This window comes from Ovis canadensis, chromosome 1, assembly GCF_042477335.2.
Source record: "Ovis canadensis isolate MfBH-ARS-UI-01 breed Bighorn chromosome 1, ARS-UI_OviCan_v2, whole genome shotgun sequence".
Lineage (NCBI taxonomy): Eukaryota > Metazoa > Chordata > Mammalia > Artiodactyla > Bovidae > Ovis > Ovis canadensis.
Genome location: NC_091245.1, coordinates 30239183 through 30258335, shown reverse-complemented (window position 1 = coordinate 30258335; position 19153 = coordinate 30239183). Strand labels below are relative to the sequence as shown.

The following is a 19153-nucleotide window of genomic DNA, read 5'->3' as shown; positions in this document are numbered from 1 at the left end:
TTTCTCTAAGATTTTTCTCTTCTTTTTTCATTTCTGCTGATGGTGTCTTTTTGTGTCAGTTTTTCCCTAATGGCTTAAAATTTTTCTAATTTGCTTGAGGGATGTTCTCGTTGCCATCTCAAAGTTTATAAAAGTACTCATTTCATTTTATACTCAAAACAATTTCATTTTTTAAACTTAGTTCTTGAGTTCATTTAGAATTTGTTTATATATGTCACATAAGATAGAAATCCAGTTTTCTTTTCTTCCAAAAGGGTAACTAATTATTTTAAGATCTTCTGAAGAACTTTCCTTTTTTTCCCCACAAGGTTTTGGTTTTTTTTTTTCCACTATTTTGATTTGTTGACTTTAGTAAGTGTCTGAGTGTGTGTATTCGTTATATGTGAATTGTTCCTGGACTTCTGTCGTTCACTCACTCGGTCACTGCCATTTTGATACTGTTTCTCCACTATTTTCATTCTTGGTAGTGCCAGCTTTGCTCAGCATCTTCCTTTTATCAGATTTTCTTGATCATTCTCATGTTTCTATTTTTCCAAATGGAGGCAACGTGTCAGGATCTCCTGCAGAAAGTGCCACCAAGATCCTGTGTGGAACTGTGTTCTGTTTCTAGGTGTAGAGAATTGACATGTTTATAGTACTAGTCCTTTCCCTTCAAGAACATGATCTTTCCTCATTTATTTGGACCATTTGTGTATTTCTGTAAAGTTTTATAGATTTCTTAATGAAAGTCTTAAATGTTTTCTTTGTTAAAGGCACATTTCATTCCTTTCCCAACTATTCTCTCGTTTTTCAAATAAAAATTTTTATTACTCTACAATGTGAACTTTAGAATCATCTCATCCAAGCCTTGAAAGAAGTTTTATTGGCATAGTATGATTTAAGTTACATTAAATTTCTATAATAATTTAAATGAATTGACATCTTTATATCAGCTTTTCCTGCCCAAGAGTATAAAATGTTCTCTGACATATAAAAAAGGATTTGTTTAATGTTGAAAGGAAAGAACTTGCTCACAGTTATTTCTCACATTTGCTGTCTTTTCTTCAGGCAGTCTCAGCACTAGTGCAGCCCTTAGGGGTATGTGCAGAGTACCTCAATTCCTCAGTGGTACAGGTAAGATAAACCATTTTACACTTATTTTGAAAGTGATCTAAGGCATACAAACAGTAAAAATTATCTTTTTATCAGGTTGTTCAGAATTGTGCCAATCAGAATAACTGCTTTTTATTAGCTATCCTTGTAGTGAAAATTTTATCAGAAGATAAATAAAAGTGATTAATAAGTTATAGGTAACGTCTAAACATTTAAGGTTACTTATCTTTTCAGTTTATCATTTTATCACATATAATTACAGATTATAGCTTTCAACACCCACCCCCACCCCCACCCCCCCCCCGCAACTTTCTTCCCCCTTCACAGGGTTATTTAAGGATTCAGCATTTCGTTAAACAGTGTTGAGTGGCCTGCTGGGCTCCCTCTAGCCAAGTCACTGAGAATCTGAGTAACAGTTTGACAGCACATCTTGTCTGCACGTCAGCAGGTCATAGGATAGTCAGAGTTGTGAGTGTTGAGCTTTCTGAGGCTTAGGGCCCATTGCACTTTCGGGTTGCCTTTCCATTTCAGTTAACAAATTTTACTGAATAAAATGTCATGTTGAAATACCTCCATTTATTATTTTCTTTATAAAAATATGTCTGTGAAACTTAGCTGTCACAGAGATTTTTTTTAAAATCACCATAAATAGTTTTGAAAGCTTAGTGTCCTTTGGGAGCAAATAGTATGCCCTCGTCCTCACGTCTAATGTCTAGGGTACATAAGGCCATTTTAACAAGGGAGATGGGTTTTTTTTTTTTTAGTAGGTTCTGGAAATTTCTGTTATTTCTAAGTTTCAAGTGCCTTCTTTAGATTTCAGAGTAATTCTGCAAAATTATTTAAATGAAGCAGAGTGACTAAGTATTTCTTCATCCTGATATTAAAGTCTTTAGAGACATCTCGTGTTCTCTCACTTATAAGCATATGAATGTAATCATTTGTTTTGTAGTGAAACACTGAAACATAAAGAGGCAAAATGATTTGACTTAATAATTTAATAATCTGTATTAGCAATTTAATAATCTGTATTAGCAATTTAATAATTGGCTTTTTAATAATCAAAGCCAGGATTGAATTTTTAAATGCATACTCTTTATCCATGTATTGCTCCATGGAAAGAGATTTAGTGCAAATATTCCAACTGCTACTTAATACTAAGTTCTTTAGAATTCCAGGTTTTATATATAAGACAGTGTTCTTTTAAAAAAAAGTTTATGAATTTCCAACCAAAGTATGCTTAACTTCCTGCAGTAGCAACTGAAACAACAACACATCCAACCTTAAATTCACTTGGCAATAAATTCATGCTGTAGTTATGTACATTAATACTGTCTCTGACACTTGCTCCTTCAGAAGACTAAAGTGACCTCTGGGACTTGGCTTCCCTATTTATCTGTAAAGTAGTAGTAATGCCCATACCTGTCCCACAGAGTTGTGGTAAAAGCTAAGTAAGGCTGGCACATGCTTGACAAGAGCATTGTGACTTGCCTCTTATCCTGACAGCCCTGTTTTCACTATACAGTTGGCATAAGTGTAAATAAGGGAATTCTATGTGGATGATTGCATGATGGCATTTTAATTCATTGCTGATGTGTTCTTGCTTTGACAGCCAAATATTTTCTAGTTACCAGATAAGTTTAAAACTTACTTTACTTAAAAAAAATTATTTTACTTAAAGACAAGTGATCATTTAGACCGTGCTAATTTTTCACTACTTCTCACATATTACTTAGAGTTAGTTATCTGGCTCTGCTACCATTCAGGAACAAACAGTATGTTGTATGAGTCTTATCTGTAGGCCTCATTTACGTATCAGCTAACAAAAGTAAGTGCATAAAGCATCATATTTTTGTGGTTTGTGCTTCTGTTTATTCTTTAAAAATCAAATGCAAAATACTTTATTCCAAATGATACATACTCATGTTTAATACTTTAAGTCAGTCTGTGTGTCTTTGGTTGTCTTTGGCTGCCCTTCAAAGGACCCTCATAAGAAAGTAAAGAGGAACTGCACCCATATGATAGTAAAGGAGCTGAGGCTCAGAATCAGTTAAAAGGGTTTACTTGGGATGGTGTTAGTTAGTTAGTGGAAGTCTGATACTAGATTCAGATCTTTGCATTGTACCTTCTCCTTTGTGAAATGTGAATGAAGAAGGATTCCCCTCTCTAGATTAAGGACAGATTCAAGGGTCCTTATTAACTTTAGCACTTTTTTCCTACAGCCCATGCTAGACCCAGTCATCCTTAATACAATCCAGGATGTGCGGAGTGTGGAGGAAAAGGACCTCAAAGACAAGGTAATGCATCCCCAGTCTCGGGATTGCAGCGCATGTTGGTCCACAGAAGCAGAACCAGGACTTGGGGCAAGGTTCACATGTCATTGCTCTTTGGATTCTGGTCACATACAGCTCACATGAAATTAATTTTACATTTCCTGACCGAAAAAATGTTATTTTCTGAAGTACCGAATGGTTGGTGTTACTTCAGTCAGTAAAATGAATGGAGGGTTCTCAGTAAGTGACACCATTAAGAATTTAACTAACATGCTGGTTTTGATAGTAGTACAATTGGTATAGCATTGAAGAAGCTTTAAAATAATTTGGTACTGAAAGCTAGCCAGAGTTGTTCTAACATGATTCATTTTGTCTGCCTTGACTTTCCCTCAGACCCCTTCTCTTTTCTTTGCTCAGTCACGCGCTGATTTTTGGTTAAAAGCAGAATGTAGTTCATCAGCCATGTGAAGCACCACTAGATCCTGGTCACTGAATATGTCCTTTATTCCTGTGTGTGGAAGAATCGGTATCAAAATGTTTTATCGGTTCCTTTTTGTTTTCTCTGTGTGTGTGTGTGTGTGTTTTGTTTTCAAATGAAAGAGACTGGTCAGCATCCCTGAGCTCTTGTCTGCCATCAAGTTACTGTGCATGCGCTTCCAGCCGGATCTGGTGACCGTCGTGGACGACCTTCGGCTGGACATCCTGCTGCGCATGCTGAAATCACCACATTTCAGTGCCAAAATGAATTCCCTCAAAGAAGTAAGTTTTGCACTTGTTTCTAGAAGGCTTAAAGTATAGATACTCTTAAGTTCTTCCAAAAGTTGTTATTAATGTAAAAATGTTGGGAAATGAATAATAATTTCTTGTAATTCCACAAAAAGAGATAACAGTGATTATATATAAAATGGTCTGTGTTTACAATTGTCTGTTAATAAAGTAATACTTTCATATGTATTACATTCAGAATTCATCCTATGAAGTATTCAGTGTTTTAGTGAGATTTTTCTGAAACACAATTCCTCGGAATATGAAGTTTAAGGTTTACTTTTTACCCCAAGGGTATAATTACTTTTATTATATTTCAGATATGCACTTACTTAAACCAAATCTTTTAACTGGGGTTTGGGCAAAATTTTGTTTTGTTTACAACTGGAATGGTCTAAGCAAAATGATGGAAATAAGATCTTGCAGCTTCCTAAACTTTCCATGAGCATAGTTGGTTTTGGTGAGTGATAGGTGGGGCCAATAGAGTTCAGCCATAATTCCAATTATTTTCCTTCAGTTTTGTACTAATTAGGATCCTTGGCTACAAGTAACTCTTGATTCTTGAGTGAATCACTTGATCATTTGAGTGATTCTTGAATTATTTTAAATTAAAAGAAGAATTTAATAAAAGAAGGCTGGGCTAGCTCATAAAAATAGCCAAACCTCGTAAGGTCAGAGACACGTGGGGGCAACAGGACCAACAAGAATCCAAGACCAAACCACAGCCAGGACTCTGTCCAGGTCTTATCTCTGCTTTTCTTTGTTCTCTCTCTCCATGTAGAGTGGCGTCTTCATAAGGTAGACATGGCCACGGATAGTTCTCATGACCGGGGAAGGACTGATGCTTTCTCTCGGGTCCCAAGTATAGAATTTGGAGACGCTCTCTGATTGAAGTTTGGGTCGGATGTGCTTCCCTGAGCCAATCAGCAGTGGCCCAGGGAATGTGAGCTCTGTGTTGTTTTTAAAGACATTAAAAATAGGTAGTCTATTAACTTCTAATAACTGGCCTTTGATACATTTAGGCTAATTATCAGACTACATTGTAATACTGTAAAAGTCACAAGATATATGTGAAGATTTTGATTATGAATATTTGCATTAGATTAAATCACAATAATCCTGTCTTTTTAGGTAACCAAACTCATAGAAGATAGCACTTTATCCAAATCTGTGAAGAATGCTATAGATACAGACAGATTGTTAGACTGGCTAGTTGAAAACTCAGTTCTGTCAATCGCATTGGAAGGTAAGTTAACTTGCTTTAAAAAATTACCTAACTCATAATAATATACTTTTGTGTTAAAAATGTATGAAATTGTTGCTTTGACTATATTAGCCTTTATTTATTTTTTCTATTGTCGTCTTTATTTTGTACTAGCCTTTAAATAATCTTATAGCAAGTTCCTGTTGCTTTGAATTAATAGAATCATGTTTAGAAAGTCAGCGTTCATTATCTGTCTGCCTCTCTGGTATTTCTTCTCTTAGGCAACATAGACCAAGCACAATACTGTGATCGTATAAAGGGAATTATTGAACTCTTGGGCAGTAAACTGTCATTAGATGAGCTCACTAAAATTTGGAAGATACAGGTAAGTTGATCAGAATTGCTTTTGCCCTTTTCTGACATTTTTTAATCAGAGAAGGAGAAGGATGCTGACTTACTGTCCATGGATAAATAAGTATTAATTGAACTCAAAATATCTATGGGCAAAGCCCTCAAGATTGTTTATAAAATGTGAAAGATTAGTATGTATTTCTTATAAACTTAATCAGTATAAATTGTTTTTAAGCCAGTTGAAAATATTTTGTTCTCCTCTTAAAATGAATATGTCAGATTGAGAACTTGGTTCTCATCTTTTTTTCTTTTTAGAAATTTAATGCTTCAAGAAATTAAAATAAGGCCAACTGATAACCACTAATAATGGTTGCTTCATGTAGTCTTACCAGTTTTATCATGCAAGTGTATGCTGATAGTCTAGAATCAATTTATTTTTGTTACTGTTTTACTTTTGCTTTCTGTATGTCTCTGGGGAAAGACTTGTGTTTTTCCAGGTTCCAAGACTTAGCTTTTTCCCCAATGTCTTCTTTTCTAGTCAGGACAATCATCTACTGTGATTGAGAACATTCATACTATTATTGCTGCAGCAGCTGTCAAGTTTAATTCAGATCAGCTTAATCATTTGTTTGTTCTTATTCAGAAGGTATGTGCTCAAATGTGCTTTTGAATTTCTCTAAAATGAGGTCTCCTTCCTCTAGATTAGCAATATTTAACCATACTCTTCTTAAACTTTTTTAGCCCAAGTTTAAAGTTTCTGCATATTTTGCCAGTGGGATCAAAACGGACTGGGGAGCAATTCTTATGTCTTGTCTTTTTCGTTCTACAGAGCTGGGAGACTGAGAGCGATAGAGTGAGACAGAAGCTGTTGAGCCTTATTGGACGAATAGGCCGGGAAGCTCGCTTTGAGACCACTTCTGGAAAGGCAGGAGAATCAAATTTTTCCAGCTCTAAGCGCTTAAAACAGCTTTATTTGCATATGGGCTGGCTCACCACATGTGGTTTACCGTAGGTGCTGGATGTGCTCTGGGAACTGGCTCATCTCCCCACGCTGCCCAGTAGCCTTATTCAGCAAGCTCTGGAGGAGCACCTGACAATCCTTAGTGACGCATATGCAGTGAAAGAAGCAATCAAGAGGAGCTACATAATTAAATGCATAGAAGATATTAAAAGGGTTGGTTTTACCTTTGGTCTAGTTTTGTTGTCAGAGTAATAGTATTGTCTTAGTAATTAGAACCAAATAATTTTCCTCCCCTATTGTTTAAATTAAGCTAAATGTCCTGTGTGGAAGCTCTTTAACCTTAGAGTCCAAAATTGGGAAATTATAGGTACTGCTTTTACCAAGTCACTTACATTTTTCTTAAAATTAATTTTCAGCCTGGAGAATGGTCAGGTCTGGATAAAAACAAGAAGGATGGATTCAAGGTAAGAATTTGCAGATGAGGTATAAGTAAAAGGTATACTAATTTAATAATTCTTTTTAATAAATTGAGTTATAATTTTAAGATAATAGTAAAGTATTATCGTGTTTTTTCAAGTAGTATTCAGACACAGACTGCTGTTTGAATATTTTCTTATGACCTGTGCTTTATTATTTAAAGCTTGGGGAATTATTGACTCACAAAGGGAAAAAAACCCAGAGTCCCGTTCAAAGAGTAGTTTTACTGTATTATTTTCATAAGATTATAAGACCTTCAACTTAGTTTTTCTTTTTAAAATTAAATCCAAAATATGCACAAGTTTAATAAATATCATGCCCATTTTTCTCTCATAAGAGAGAAATGGAGGAATTCCCAAGAGTCAGAAAAGAGAAAGAAGGGGAGAAGGAGGCTCATTCAGTGCTGGCATGTAGTCATTTTTGGATGCTTGGTTCAGACGTGGTCCTAAAGTGCTTCCTCAGAAGAGTGATTGTTCTGTGAGCACCTGCTGCTGGGACTGCGTAGGGATGAGTGCATGGGAGCCCCTCCCCTCCAGGGCTTTGACCTCCAGGTGGCTGGAGGCTTCACGTCTGTCCTTGGTAAGGGGGGGCTGCAGAACGGCCAGCGATGGCTGTAGCTCTCCTGTCGCTGTGGTCCTTAAACATCAAGGCTCTCCTTGAAGAGGGCTGACCTCAGTGGCCACTCCCTGGAGCCTGCCTCCGTGGTTTCAGCAGCCCTGATGAGAGCATGTCTTCCTCCTCCACGCAGGCCCTCAGGTTGCTCAGATGAAACATGAAACCTCACAGCAAGAGGGGTTTCATTTCACTGTTGACTTAAGAAAAGACTTTAGTAAATAGCTAACCGCTGAACAGTTCTGTTGGTAAACCGTATTTCTTGATTTTCCCCATAAGTATTTGTTTAAAGGATCTTGAATACTGCTAATTTACACGCTGGTAAATTCAGAGACTCATGTTAAGTGCCCTTGGTAACTCATAGGCTTTTATTCTCCTGAATTATGCTTGGTCATAAAGTTCAGTTGGGGGCATTTAAGAACTTTGTGGGTTATATTTCTGATATTGAAATTTGATCAAGTGAATTTTCTACATTAAAATTATTCATAAACTGGAGCTGGTATCTCAGGTTATGATTAAATTATCCCTTTAATTCAACAACATTCCTCTCTTTCTACTCAGATACAATGTGAATTTTTCCAGTTTTCTCAGCTCAGCGATTCAGATAATTTAGCACCCTCTGTCTTTATGATTGAAATTCATCTAGAGCTATTTAAGCAGTTTATATCTTTTGATACTAATAGTAAGAAAGAAAAGGTATCTGTAGAAAGTGGTCTTTTCTTCACTGTAACAGATACATTTCTTTATAGGTCTGAAGGTCAAAGCTGAAGGGACTTTTTCTTCCCTCCAGGGAAATGACTTTTGAAACCAGAAAATCCTTCCTGACCCCTGTTCCTTCCTTGTTACAGCTGAGCATTACTTTAGCCTTTCTAGCCAGTAGCATCGCTGCATCTTTATTGCTTCTCTTTGCAGTCACTTCACTCATGTCTGATGTTTTACAACAAAACTCAAAAAGTAACAGGGAGAATTTTGGAGTCATTTTGTTAGTCTTGAAAGAAATATCCTTCATTTTTTATATCCCACTGCTCCCAGTAAGGAAATTCTGATGTACCATTCCTTCATTGCGAATAATAACAACTTGCATTTACATAGAGCTTCTCCATTGACTGAGTGCTTTTGCAATACTCTCTTAAAGTACCTGTGGCTGAAGGGGGGCAGTGGGAAGATCAAAGCCCCCGACATGACTCCAGGCAGGGGGGTGAGTTATATACTGCCACTAAAGGTGTTTTTCTATGCTATGCCCTTTCCTGCCAGGCAGCAAGGTGGGCTGACTGGGAATTATGTCTCCCTGCCAGGCTACACAGAAACTAAGCAAAGGGTAAGACAAGATCACCCACCTCTTACTCCCCTCCCACCCCCAGCTACCTCTACTCCTCCAACTGATTCCCTTTCCCTCTGCTTTTGACACTCTTAAAATTCCCAAGTTCCATTGTTGTGTTCAGAAATTCTGACCTTTATTTCTTAACTTTATTTCTGTAGATTCTGCCAGGATACCCTTGGCTTCCTTGGTCCTCTTTTCCTTTGCTTCCTTTATACCTTCCACTGTCTGCCCCCAACCCTTTCCCTCTTATTTCACTCTTTTTTACTTTAAAATTAAAAAGTTTAAATGTACGCATCCAAAAAATATTACTAAACAACAACAAAAAATCATTTTTACTTGATCAGTGGTGTTTGCATATCCTTAAGTCATTATATGAAGTCCCCTTAGCACAGTGCCCAGCAGCCGTTCAGTAAATGTTGGTTCCCTTCCTCTTACTTCCTCTGCTTCACCTGTGAAGACACTAAAATCATTTACACATACCTGAATGACCCCCACTTGACAAAATACGTAACTGAAAGCAAAAATAGCAAGGTGCCCTCAGTACAGTCTCACAATGGTGTGATTGATTAGCACAGGAGGAAATATTTTTTAAAAGTGTCCACCCTTGTAAAAATTTTTAGTTTGGTTCTAGATAAATGGCTAGGTCTGAAAAAACAAGGCAGATGAAGAATTGGGATATTCAGCTCTGAGAAGTGAGAATTCAAGAAAGAATATGAAAGCTTTCTTATAGATACTTTTAGGATTGTTAGAGACGTTTAATTCAACTTAGTTTTTATGTCTCATAAGCAGTTATGGTAAAGGCATGTTTCAGTATCATAGATCACTGAACTTTGTGGGAAGACAGTCTGACACAGAATGCACTGTCTCCTGAGTTTCTCATCACTGGAAACACCAGAAGACAACTCTTTAACAAAAATGAATAAGGAGAGTTTAGGCACAGGTTTGCAGGCTAAACTAGTTGACCTCTACAGCTTCAGCTAACGTTCAGTCTTAATTTGGATATACCATTAACTGCTACTTATGAAACCTCAGCTTTGTTATCAGACATTATCAAATATCTTTGTTTTAATTGTTCACCATATTCTCTTGCCCCTTTTGTAAATGGAAAAGAGTAATTTAAAAATTTTCTTATAGCTTAGCAGCATAATGTCATAGCATAGATATGATGGAATAAATAACATCTGTCTTGTTTGCTGAACTCTAGAAAGGCTATGTCAGAAATACCTTTCAGATTCCAAAGGCTAATTTTCAGTGTCAAAAAAATAATCTAACCATAATTGACTCATAATGATACTTTCTAATATACCTGATTATTTACTAAAAGGTTTATATTTATATCCCAATGTTTGTAATCCTTTCAGAAGGTATCAGTTTGGACTTAAGCCTCAGAATTTTAGTTTCTGTCATTTTGCAACTTTTATGTCTTAGCAGAGCTACCCTAGCTAGTCTTGCAAGTAGTTGCCCTTTAATGTATGCCTTATTTCTCTGATTCTAAGATGCCAGTGATTGCACCATGCATCACAGGGTTAATCCCGTATGTACAGCCTCACTGTGGCATGCTGCTTTCCATTATGCAGTGTAGTGCGTTGGACTTCTTTGAGATCTTTAAGAGTATAGAATTTTGAGGCATGTTGAGAAATATGGAGTTTTGTGTCCTTGTCTTTTTTGTAAAACTCAAGCTGCTTTTTTCCTTCATTAAGTTGTGTATACTACAAGTTAAATAGTTCCTCTTGAATTAAGCTGTAACTTTGGGCAGAGAGACGTTTAATGCCAAAGGATGTAACCCTTCACAGAGTATAAGTCTGTCACACCAAATTCACCTGGCTTTGGAAAATGCTTTAGTCTTAAGACGACTGGCAGTTTTATTTGCTTTTAATTGAATTGATAGACATGATAGGCTAGTCAATACCACGTCATAGTATTATCCTTTGATAGTATTCAAGAAACAAATCAGTGATCTACATTTAAATTAAAAACCCATCCTTGTTTGGTGCTAACTATGCCATGTAAGAACAGAAATGATGGGTAGATGAACAGATACATTTTTAACAGTCAGATGTGCACATCCCACATAAGGATAGCAGTATCTAAACTTACTCCTATGCCTAATGGCCAGAAAGTTTCTTTTATATAATTGTTAAGAAGTATCACTATCAGAAATGTTAAATTTTATAAAATTTGTATCTTAGAATCCAGGAAATATGGTATTTGCTGATTGATTGGCTAATCTCTAGGAAAGCCAATATTATTTTGGCAATAGCTGTCTCACATTTACGTATTTGGTAGTACAACCGTTTTCTGCAAATGACATCAAAAGTATTTTTCTCCCCTATAGGCATCTTTATCTTACAGAAAGACTTGAAGAAGCAAGAAGGCTTTTTTAAAAAAATAAAGTTTTTAAAGTAAATGCTAACTATTATTCAGTTTTTAGAGAGTTACTTGATCAGTTGATTAATAGTGTTAATATGACATTCTTAATGAAATCTCATAGTTTGAAAGATGTCATTTATTAAAAAGCAGTTCTTTTTTTAAAGAGTAGTGCATGAACATCAGACTTTTCAGATATGTATGTGAAGATCTGGATTGTCATGCACCAGTTTCAGAAATAACATATTTTAAAGTGTTTTGAAAAATATAAACTATAAAGTGGCTGTAATAATTAGTAAAACCAGAATTCTCTCTTCTAAAATTGTTTTAACTAGGAAATACAAGCAGATCATGGATATTTTCTTTAATACTTAGACCACTGTTAGTATCTTGATCATATCATTGGTATCTTGATCATATCATTGTAGAAAATCATATTTTTATACCATTTTACTTATCAGCCACGTCTGTATTATCCAAGTTAAGCTTGTGCCATTGATTTATTTTATTATGTCAACATATCCTAGCAGCCTGTGCTACTTATAATCTATCCTCTGAAGTTGCTAATTCCTTGTCTGTTTTTTGCTGATGTACCCCTGTACATTTACTGTCACTTCATATCCACTCCTGTTTGCAGTTCTTGGCTTTAGGATTGCATGCAGAATAAGAAGTTGGAGACTGAATTATGAGTGCATGGAGATAAACTATAAATGAGCAATGTGAAGAGAAAAATAATAGAATGTGTAACAGTAAAACCTAATTCACTTGGAACTTTTTTATAGCTAATAAATTTAATCTGCCATTTATTTCTAAATTAATGTAACTTCTTTTTAACTCTAGTCGTCTCAGATTAACAATCCCCAGTTTGTATGGGTGGTACCAGCTTTGCGTCAGCTACATGAAATCACCCGCTCGTTCATAAAACAAACCTATCAGAAGCAAGACAAGGTAAGAGGATTGCTATATTTGATTATTATGCAGTTACTTGCATAACCTTTTGTAATGACTAAACATCAAAAGATTGCTAAGTTTTATAGTGACTGTTTTACAGTTTTATGGTTATTAATATAATTCATTTATATTATTTAATAATCTTGAATTTAAGCATCATTCTACTTTCACGTCTGTGGAGCTTTTCTTTTGATATATCCCTAACTCATTTATATTTTATTTCCTTAATTTACTGAAGTAAGCCAAGTTTTAAAAGTTAGAATAGTATTGTAGGAATTTGAAAAGATTCGCAAGACTTGTTTTATATTGTGAAAAAACATCAGTTCACTTAAGGAACTAGAGGCTCCTCAATGTAAAAGACTTCGGAAGAAAAATCTGGAAAAGTATGCAAGAAGTGAGATAGTGCTTTTAAAAGACTTATTTAAAAAAAATAAATAAATATTTTCTTTTGCCATGTAAGGTAACATATTTACAGCTTCTAGCAAATCAGGCATTGATAGTTCTGAGAGGAATTCTGCCCACTGCACACATTATGAGAGGAAATCACAGCTCTTGTCTCACAGTATAAGGTACAGAAGTTTAGACTTGAATGTCTTGTAAGAAATTGATAAGGATGTGAAAAAATTATATTACAACACATTCTTAATACCATGACAGACAGTTGAAAACATTTTATTTCTAATCCTTATAATCATGAGAAGTATCATTGGTGTCCCAATTTTACACATGAATAAATTGAGACATAAATTAATTAACATATGCGACACTGAAAAGAAAGAAAGAGAAGGAAGGAAAGAAGAAGAAAGGATTAGGGAGGATGGAGGAAGGAAGAAAGAGAAAGAAATAGAAAGGGAGTTGGCTTTGATTTTGCTGAAAGAGATGAGAAACTACATTGTTTCATAAACTATATTATATAGTTATTTAGTATCTTTAAGAGACGTGTCTCAAATTGTTATAATTTCTCTAGCAAGGTTACATTTGTAGTTAATCTCTATTCATTTTCATCTATATTGAGTTGCAGACAGCTCCCTTTCACCAATGATGGTTATCATAGAGAGAAAATCGTGGATTATCAAAATGAATCCAATATAATCATATGGACCCTTAACACAGTAAATTCTCATGGTATGGAATCTAAAGACTTGTAGTAGGAAGGGAAAAATAGAGATCCTGATAATGAGAATATTGCCACTAAGACAATCTGCCCACCGTCAGTATATGATTGAATCTCAGAGGCAAAATATGACGAAAGACAAGGATAGCGAGAGAGCAAGGATAAGAAGGAAGTGAAGGAGGGAGGAAGAAGTAGTAGTGATAATACAAGAAAAACAATGAGAGCATTTCAAAATAAAGTTAATACTGTGTAGACACAATTTAAATAGCAACAAAATTAAAAAAAATATTTAAGAATGGACCTAACAAAATTTCCACAAACCATAATTTAAAAAAAATTGAAAGTATGGCTGAAAGACCTAGTAGATTTTCATTTGAAGGAAAACAAAGCAAAACACAATATCATTATAACAAATGGCCTACGGATCTAAGTCTGTTATGAGAAACCCAAAGAGTAGAAAGCAATTTGCAATTCTAAAAAATGAAGACATATTATAAAATATACCAGTCAAAATCTAGTAGTTTTATACAAAATTATAGAACTAAATAGTGGACTGAAATGAAGACTCAGAGGAAAAAATATATATGAATTTTGCTGTAACGAGAAGAACCTTAAAATAATAAAAAAATGACTAATAAATTCTACAAAAGCTAGATAACCTAAATATATAAAAAGAACACAGTAGATATAAAACCATTCAAAATCATATAAACATGAAAGCAATTAAAACAAAGAAAATATTTTTACCTTGATGGATGGATATATATCTTCAAAATAAAAAAAAAAGTATATTAAATCAGTGATGTTTTACTAATTATATTGTTTTATTAAACAAGACATTCTAAATATTCCATGAACAAAAGATGAATGATTATAATGAGTATGAAATTAATCAATATAAAGTTATGATATGTAATTAATGAAAAAAAAACAGAGAAATCAATGATTAAAGGAAGAGTTCTTCATAATCATATAGTGAGATTTTGTGGAACACATAGAGAAAATTTCCTTGATCTACATGTATCAACTGGAGAAGGAAATGGCAACAGACTCTGATATTCTTGCCCAGAGAATCCCATGGACAGAGGAGCCTGGTGGGCTACAGTCCACAGGGTCACAAAGAGTTGGACACAACTGAAGTGACTTAGTACACACATGTATCAACAAAGATGTGTTTTCAAAACATTATATTAAATGAAAGTAGCAAATTTCTATGAGGCAGGATAACAGGACAGAACTTATGTGAATTACAAATGTTCATAAAATTTATCATTGTAAAGTTTATGGTTATACATATATTGAATACATACATAGAAATATGCACTGGAGCAATACATCTTTTCTTTTTTTCCTGGAAATATCTGATGGGGAATGGAGAAGGGAAAATTACATATTAATTTTGAGGGTTGTGTACAACTTGTGTCTATAGTATTAGTCTCTGTGCTTTCAATGTTTTAGGGGGTGGGAAGGAAAACTCTTGAGGAACAATCAGACTTTTTTGGCTTTTTTTGCAAGACTATATTTGTTATTAAACTCAAACCTTCCATAAAAAAAATAAATAAATAAATAAGTAAATAAATAAAACAAAAAATTCCTTTAGAACCAGAAATTTACCAGGGAAGTTTGTTTATTCTGTAGTAATTCCCAAGTAAATGTACATATCAGATTGTTTTCATTTACTTTTATGTAGTAAATGTGAGTGAAAATTTTTTATTTTTGCTGTTCTTCAACTGTATGCTCAAATAGAAGCTTATATTAAATTGACAAAGTAGCTGCACATTCTCATACCTTTTTTTTGTTTGTTTTCACCAAGAGCATTATTCAAGACTTGAAGAAAAATTTTGAAATAGTAAAACTGGTAACAGGAAGCTTGATAGCTTGTCATCGGCTTGCAGCAGCTGTGGCTGGACCTGGAGGCTTAACTGGTTCAACACTAGTGGATGGCCGATATACCTACCGGGAGGTACCTGGCATTGTGCTGTTGTTTCATGACTTACAGCATCCATTTGACCTTTTTGCATTTGAACTATAAAAGTAATATTTATTGGAAGGAACTCTAAAGAGGAAGCATGAGGTGTCTTTGTCATGATGGAACAGTTTTTAATCTTTAATAAAACCACCTTGAAGTAAAAGGTTAGAAAATTGACATTTGTGGATATATCTTTCAGTAAATCACCTAACATAACTGCATATCATATGGTATTAAAAATAAATATCTTTTGTCTTTGATCAAAAATATAATTGTCAGTTCTGTGGCTCAATGGCTTTTTGTTTCTCAAGGGTGTCAGTAATATTGTTTTCCAAAAAATAGAAAAGTATCTTCACTCATCAGTTGTGTTCTGGTGTTTTACTCTGAGATTGCTTGGCATCTAAAGTCACCTGAATTTGTAATAGACACGTAGTTTCTGCTACATTGTATTGTCACCTCATAAACGGATTTCTCACATTTACTTTACCCTAAATTACAAGAGAAAGCATTAGGTAAACTACTTTTTACTTAAAGGTAAAACTACTTTTTAATTTCAGTTGTTTTTGGTTTTTTTTTTTTGCTTTTACGTATAAATGCCTGAAGTTGACTAATTAACATTATTTCTTTTTCCAGTACTTAGAGGCCCATCTTAAATTCCTGGCATTTTTCTTGCAAGAAGCTACTCTGTATTTGGGTTGGAATCGTGCCAAGGAAATCTGGGAGTGTCTTGTGACTGGCCCGGATGTTTGTGAATTAGATAGAGAGGTAAGAAGACGGCGTTATGGATGAAGTGAGACAAAAGTGTGACTTAATAAATAGTATTTTGCTTTATTGTGTGTATCTCACATTTTTGTGCATGTCTCATATCTTCAATTCTAAACACTTTTCAGTTTACTAAGCATACATTTATAATAAGCTAGGAGCTGAGAGTGTTGAAAAGATATTTTATATATGTGTGATATACACAAGCATATGAGATCTTTGGTAATTTTGGTAACCATTCTGCATAAAACCAAATTCAGCTGAGTATAGCGAACTTAGTGTATTCTTTAGTTTGTTTTTTTTTTTCCTCCCATGAAACTAATTTTAAGTTAACCAGCAGAAACTTTGAGTTCCTGTAATGATGTTGTATCCCAGAAACCCTAAAGAAAGAATTGCTGCCTAGACAAATCTTTAGAACTACGGTTGCACAGCTGAGGGTGGATTAAACCAGGAGCACTGCCCTGCTTCAATGTTTCCTAAAGTGAATTGCTATTTCCTCCTCTCATTTTGCAGAATAACGTTAACTACATCATAGAGTTATTGAAAGGATCAAGTATGTGACAGAGCCTAACACAGCATGAAGCTTATTAGTAAATGTCGTGAAAAACTGAAATGTAATGATTCAGTGGAGAGTATGAGTATGTATTTTCATTATCTAGAAGAAAGATTGCTGTAACTAACTGCTTCATTTAGTTCCAGAGTTCTAATCATTTTAGTTTTGAGTGGTCCTAAGGCATTATACAGTATGAAAAGGCAAAATGATAGGATACTGAAAGAGGAACTCCCCAGGTCACTAGGTGCCCAATATGCTACTGGAGATCAGTAGAGAAATAACTCCAGAAAGAATGAAGGGATGGAGCCAAAGCAAAAACAATACCCAGTTGTGGGTGTGACTGGTGATAGAAGCAAGGTCCGACGCTGTAAAGAGGAATATTTCATAGGAACCTGGAATGTCAGGTCCATGAATCAAGGCAAATTGGAAGTGGTCAAACAGGAGATGGCAAGAGTGAACATCGATATTCTAGGCATCAGTGAACTAAAATGGACTGGAATGGGTGAATTTAACTCAGATGACCATTATATCTACTACTGCGGGCAGGAATCCCTCAGAAGAAATGGAGTAGCCATCATGGTCAACAAAAGAGTCCGAAATGCAGTACTTGGATGCAATCTCAAAAATGACTGAATGATCTCTGTTCATTTCCAAGGCAAACCATTCAATATCACAGTAATCCAAGTCTATGCCCCAACCAGTAATGCTGAAGAAGGTGAAGCTAAACTGTTCTATGAAGACCTACAAGACCTTCTAGAACTAACACCCAAAAAAGATGTCCTTTTCATTATAAGGGACTGGAATGCGAAAGTAGGAAGTCAAGAAACATATGGGGTTATAGGCAAATTTGGCCTTGGAATGCGGAATGAAGCAGGGCAAAGACTAATAGAGTTTTGCAAAGAGAACACACTGGTCATAGCAAACACCCTCTTCCAACAACACAAGAAAAGACTCTACACATGAACATCACCAGATGGTCGACACCAAAATAAGGTCGATTATATTCTTTGCAGCCAAAGATGGAGAAGCTCTATACAGTCAACAGAAACAAGACCAGGTGCCGACTGTGGCTCAGATCATGAACACCTTATTGCCAAATTCAGACTTAAATTGAAGAAAGTAGGGAAAACCACTAGACCATTCAAGTATGACCTAAATCAAATCGCTTATGATTATACAGTGGAAGTGAGAAATAGATTTAAGGGACTAGATCTGATAGATAGAGTGCCTGATGAACTATGGACTGAGATTTGTGACATAGTACAGGAGACAGGGATCAAGACCATCCCCATGGAAAATGCAAAAAAGCAAAATGGCTGTCTGGGGAGGCCTTACAGATAGCTGTGAAAAGAAGGGAGAAGGAGATGGCACCCCACTCCAGTCCTCTTGCCTGGAAAATCCCATGGGTGGAGGAGCCTGGTGGGCTGCAGTCCTTGGGATCGCGAAGAGTAGGACACGACTGAGCGACTTCACTTTCACTTTTCACTTTCCTGCATCGGAGAAGGAAATGGCAACCCACTCCAGTGTTCTTGCCTGGAGAATCCCAGGGATGGGGGAGCCTGGTGGGCTGCCGTCTATGGGATCGAACAGAGTCGGACGCGACTGAAGCGACTCAGCAGCAGCAGCAGCAGCAGTGAAAAGAAGAGAAGCGAAAAGCAAAGGAGAAAAGGAAAGATAGAAGCATCTGAATGCAGAGTTCCAAAGAATAGCAAGAAGAGATAAGAAAGCCTTCCTCAGCGATCAGTGCAAAGAAACAGAGGAAAACAACAGAATGGGAAAGACTAGAGATCTCTTCAAGAAAATTAAAGATACCAAGGGAACATTTCATGCAAAGATGGGCTCGATAAAGGACAGAAATGGTATGGACCTAACAGAAGCAGAAGATATTAAGAAGAGGTGGCAAGAATACACAGAAGAACTGTACAAAAAAGAACTTAACAACCCAGGTAATCACGATGGTGTGATCACTAACCTAGAGCCAGACATCTTGGAACGTGAGGTAAAGTGGGCCTTAGAAAGCATCACTGTGAACAAAGCTAGTGGAGGTGATGGAATTCCAGTTGAGCTATTTCAAAGATGATGCTGAAAGTGCTGCACTCAACATGCCAGCAAATTTGGAAAACTCAGCAGTGGCAACAGGACTGGAAAAGGTCTGTTTTCATTCCAGTCCCAAAGAAAGGCAATGCCAAAGAATGCTCAAACTACCACACAATTGCACTCATCTCACATGCTAGTAAAGTCATGCTCAAAATTCTCCAAGCCAGGCTTCAGCGATACGTGAACCATGAACTTCCAGATGTTCAAGCTGGTTTTAGAAAAGGCAGAGGAACAAGAGATCAAATTGCCAACATCTGCTGGGTCATCGAAAAAGCAAGAGAGTTCCA

The 19153-nt window shown here is 35.7% G+C and overlaps 1 protein-coding gene across 4 annotated transcripts in view; it reads left to right on the top strand.

Annotated features, from left to right (window-relative positions):
- USP24 (ubiquitin specific peptidase 24) overlaps positions 1–19153 on the top strand; it is a 173484-nt gene that overhangs the window by 62881 nt on the left and 91450 nt on the right. For 2 of the 4 annotated variants that reach the window (XM_069592594.1, XM_069592603.1), the window contains exons 8-20: positions 1048–1113; positions 3312–3386; positions 3963–4121; positions 5259–5373; positions 5613–5716; positions 6221–6328; positions 6512–6607; positions 6695–6856; positions 7060–7107; positions 8991–9050; positions 12261–12368; positions 15299–15448; positions 16088–16219. In XM_069592594.1, coding sequence (XP_069448695.1) covers positions 1048–1113; positions 3312–3386; positions 3963–4121; positions 5259–5373; positions 5613–5716; positions 6221–6328; positions 6512–6607; positions 6695–6856; positions 7060–7107; positions 8991–9050; positions 12261–12368; positions 15299–15448; positions 16088–16219 — 1383 coding nt within the window. The remainder of the gene's footprint in view (positions 1–1047; positions 1114–3311; positions 3387–3962; positions 4122–5258; positions 5374–5612; positions 5717–6220; positions 6329–6511; positions 6608–6694; positions 6857–7059; positions 7108–8990; positions 9051–12260; positions 12369–15298; positions 15449–16087; positions 16220–19153) is intronic. The other 2 variants (XM_069592612.1, XM_069592616.1) reach the window with 1 other exon arrangement.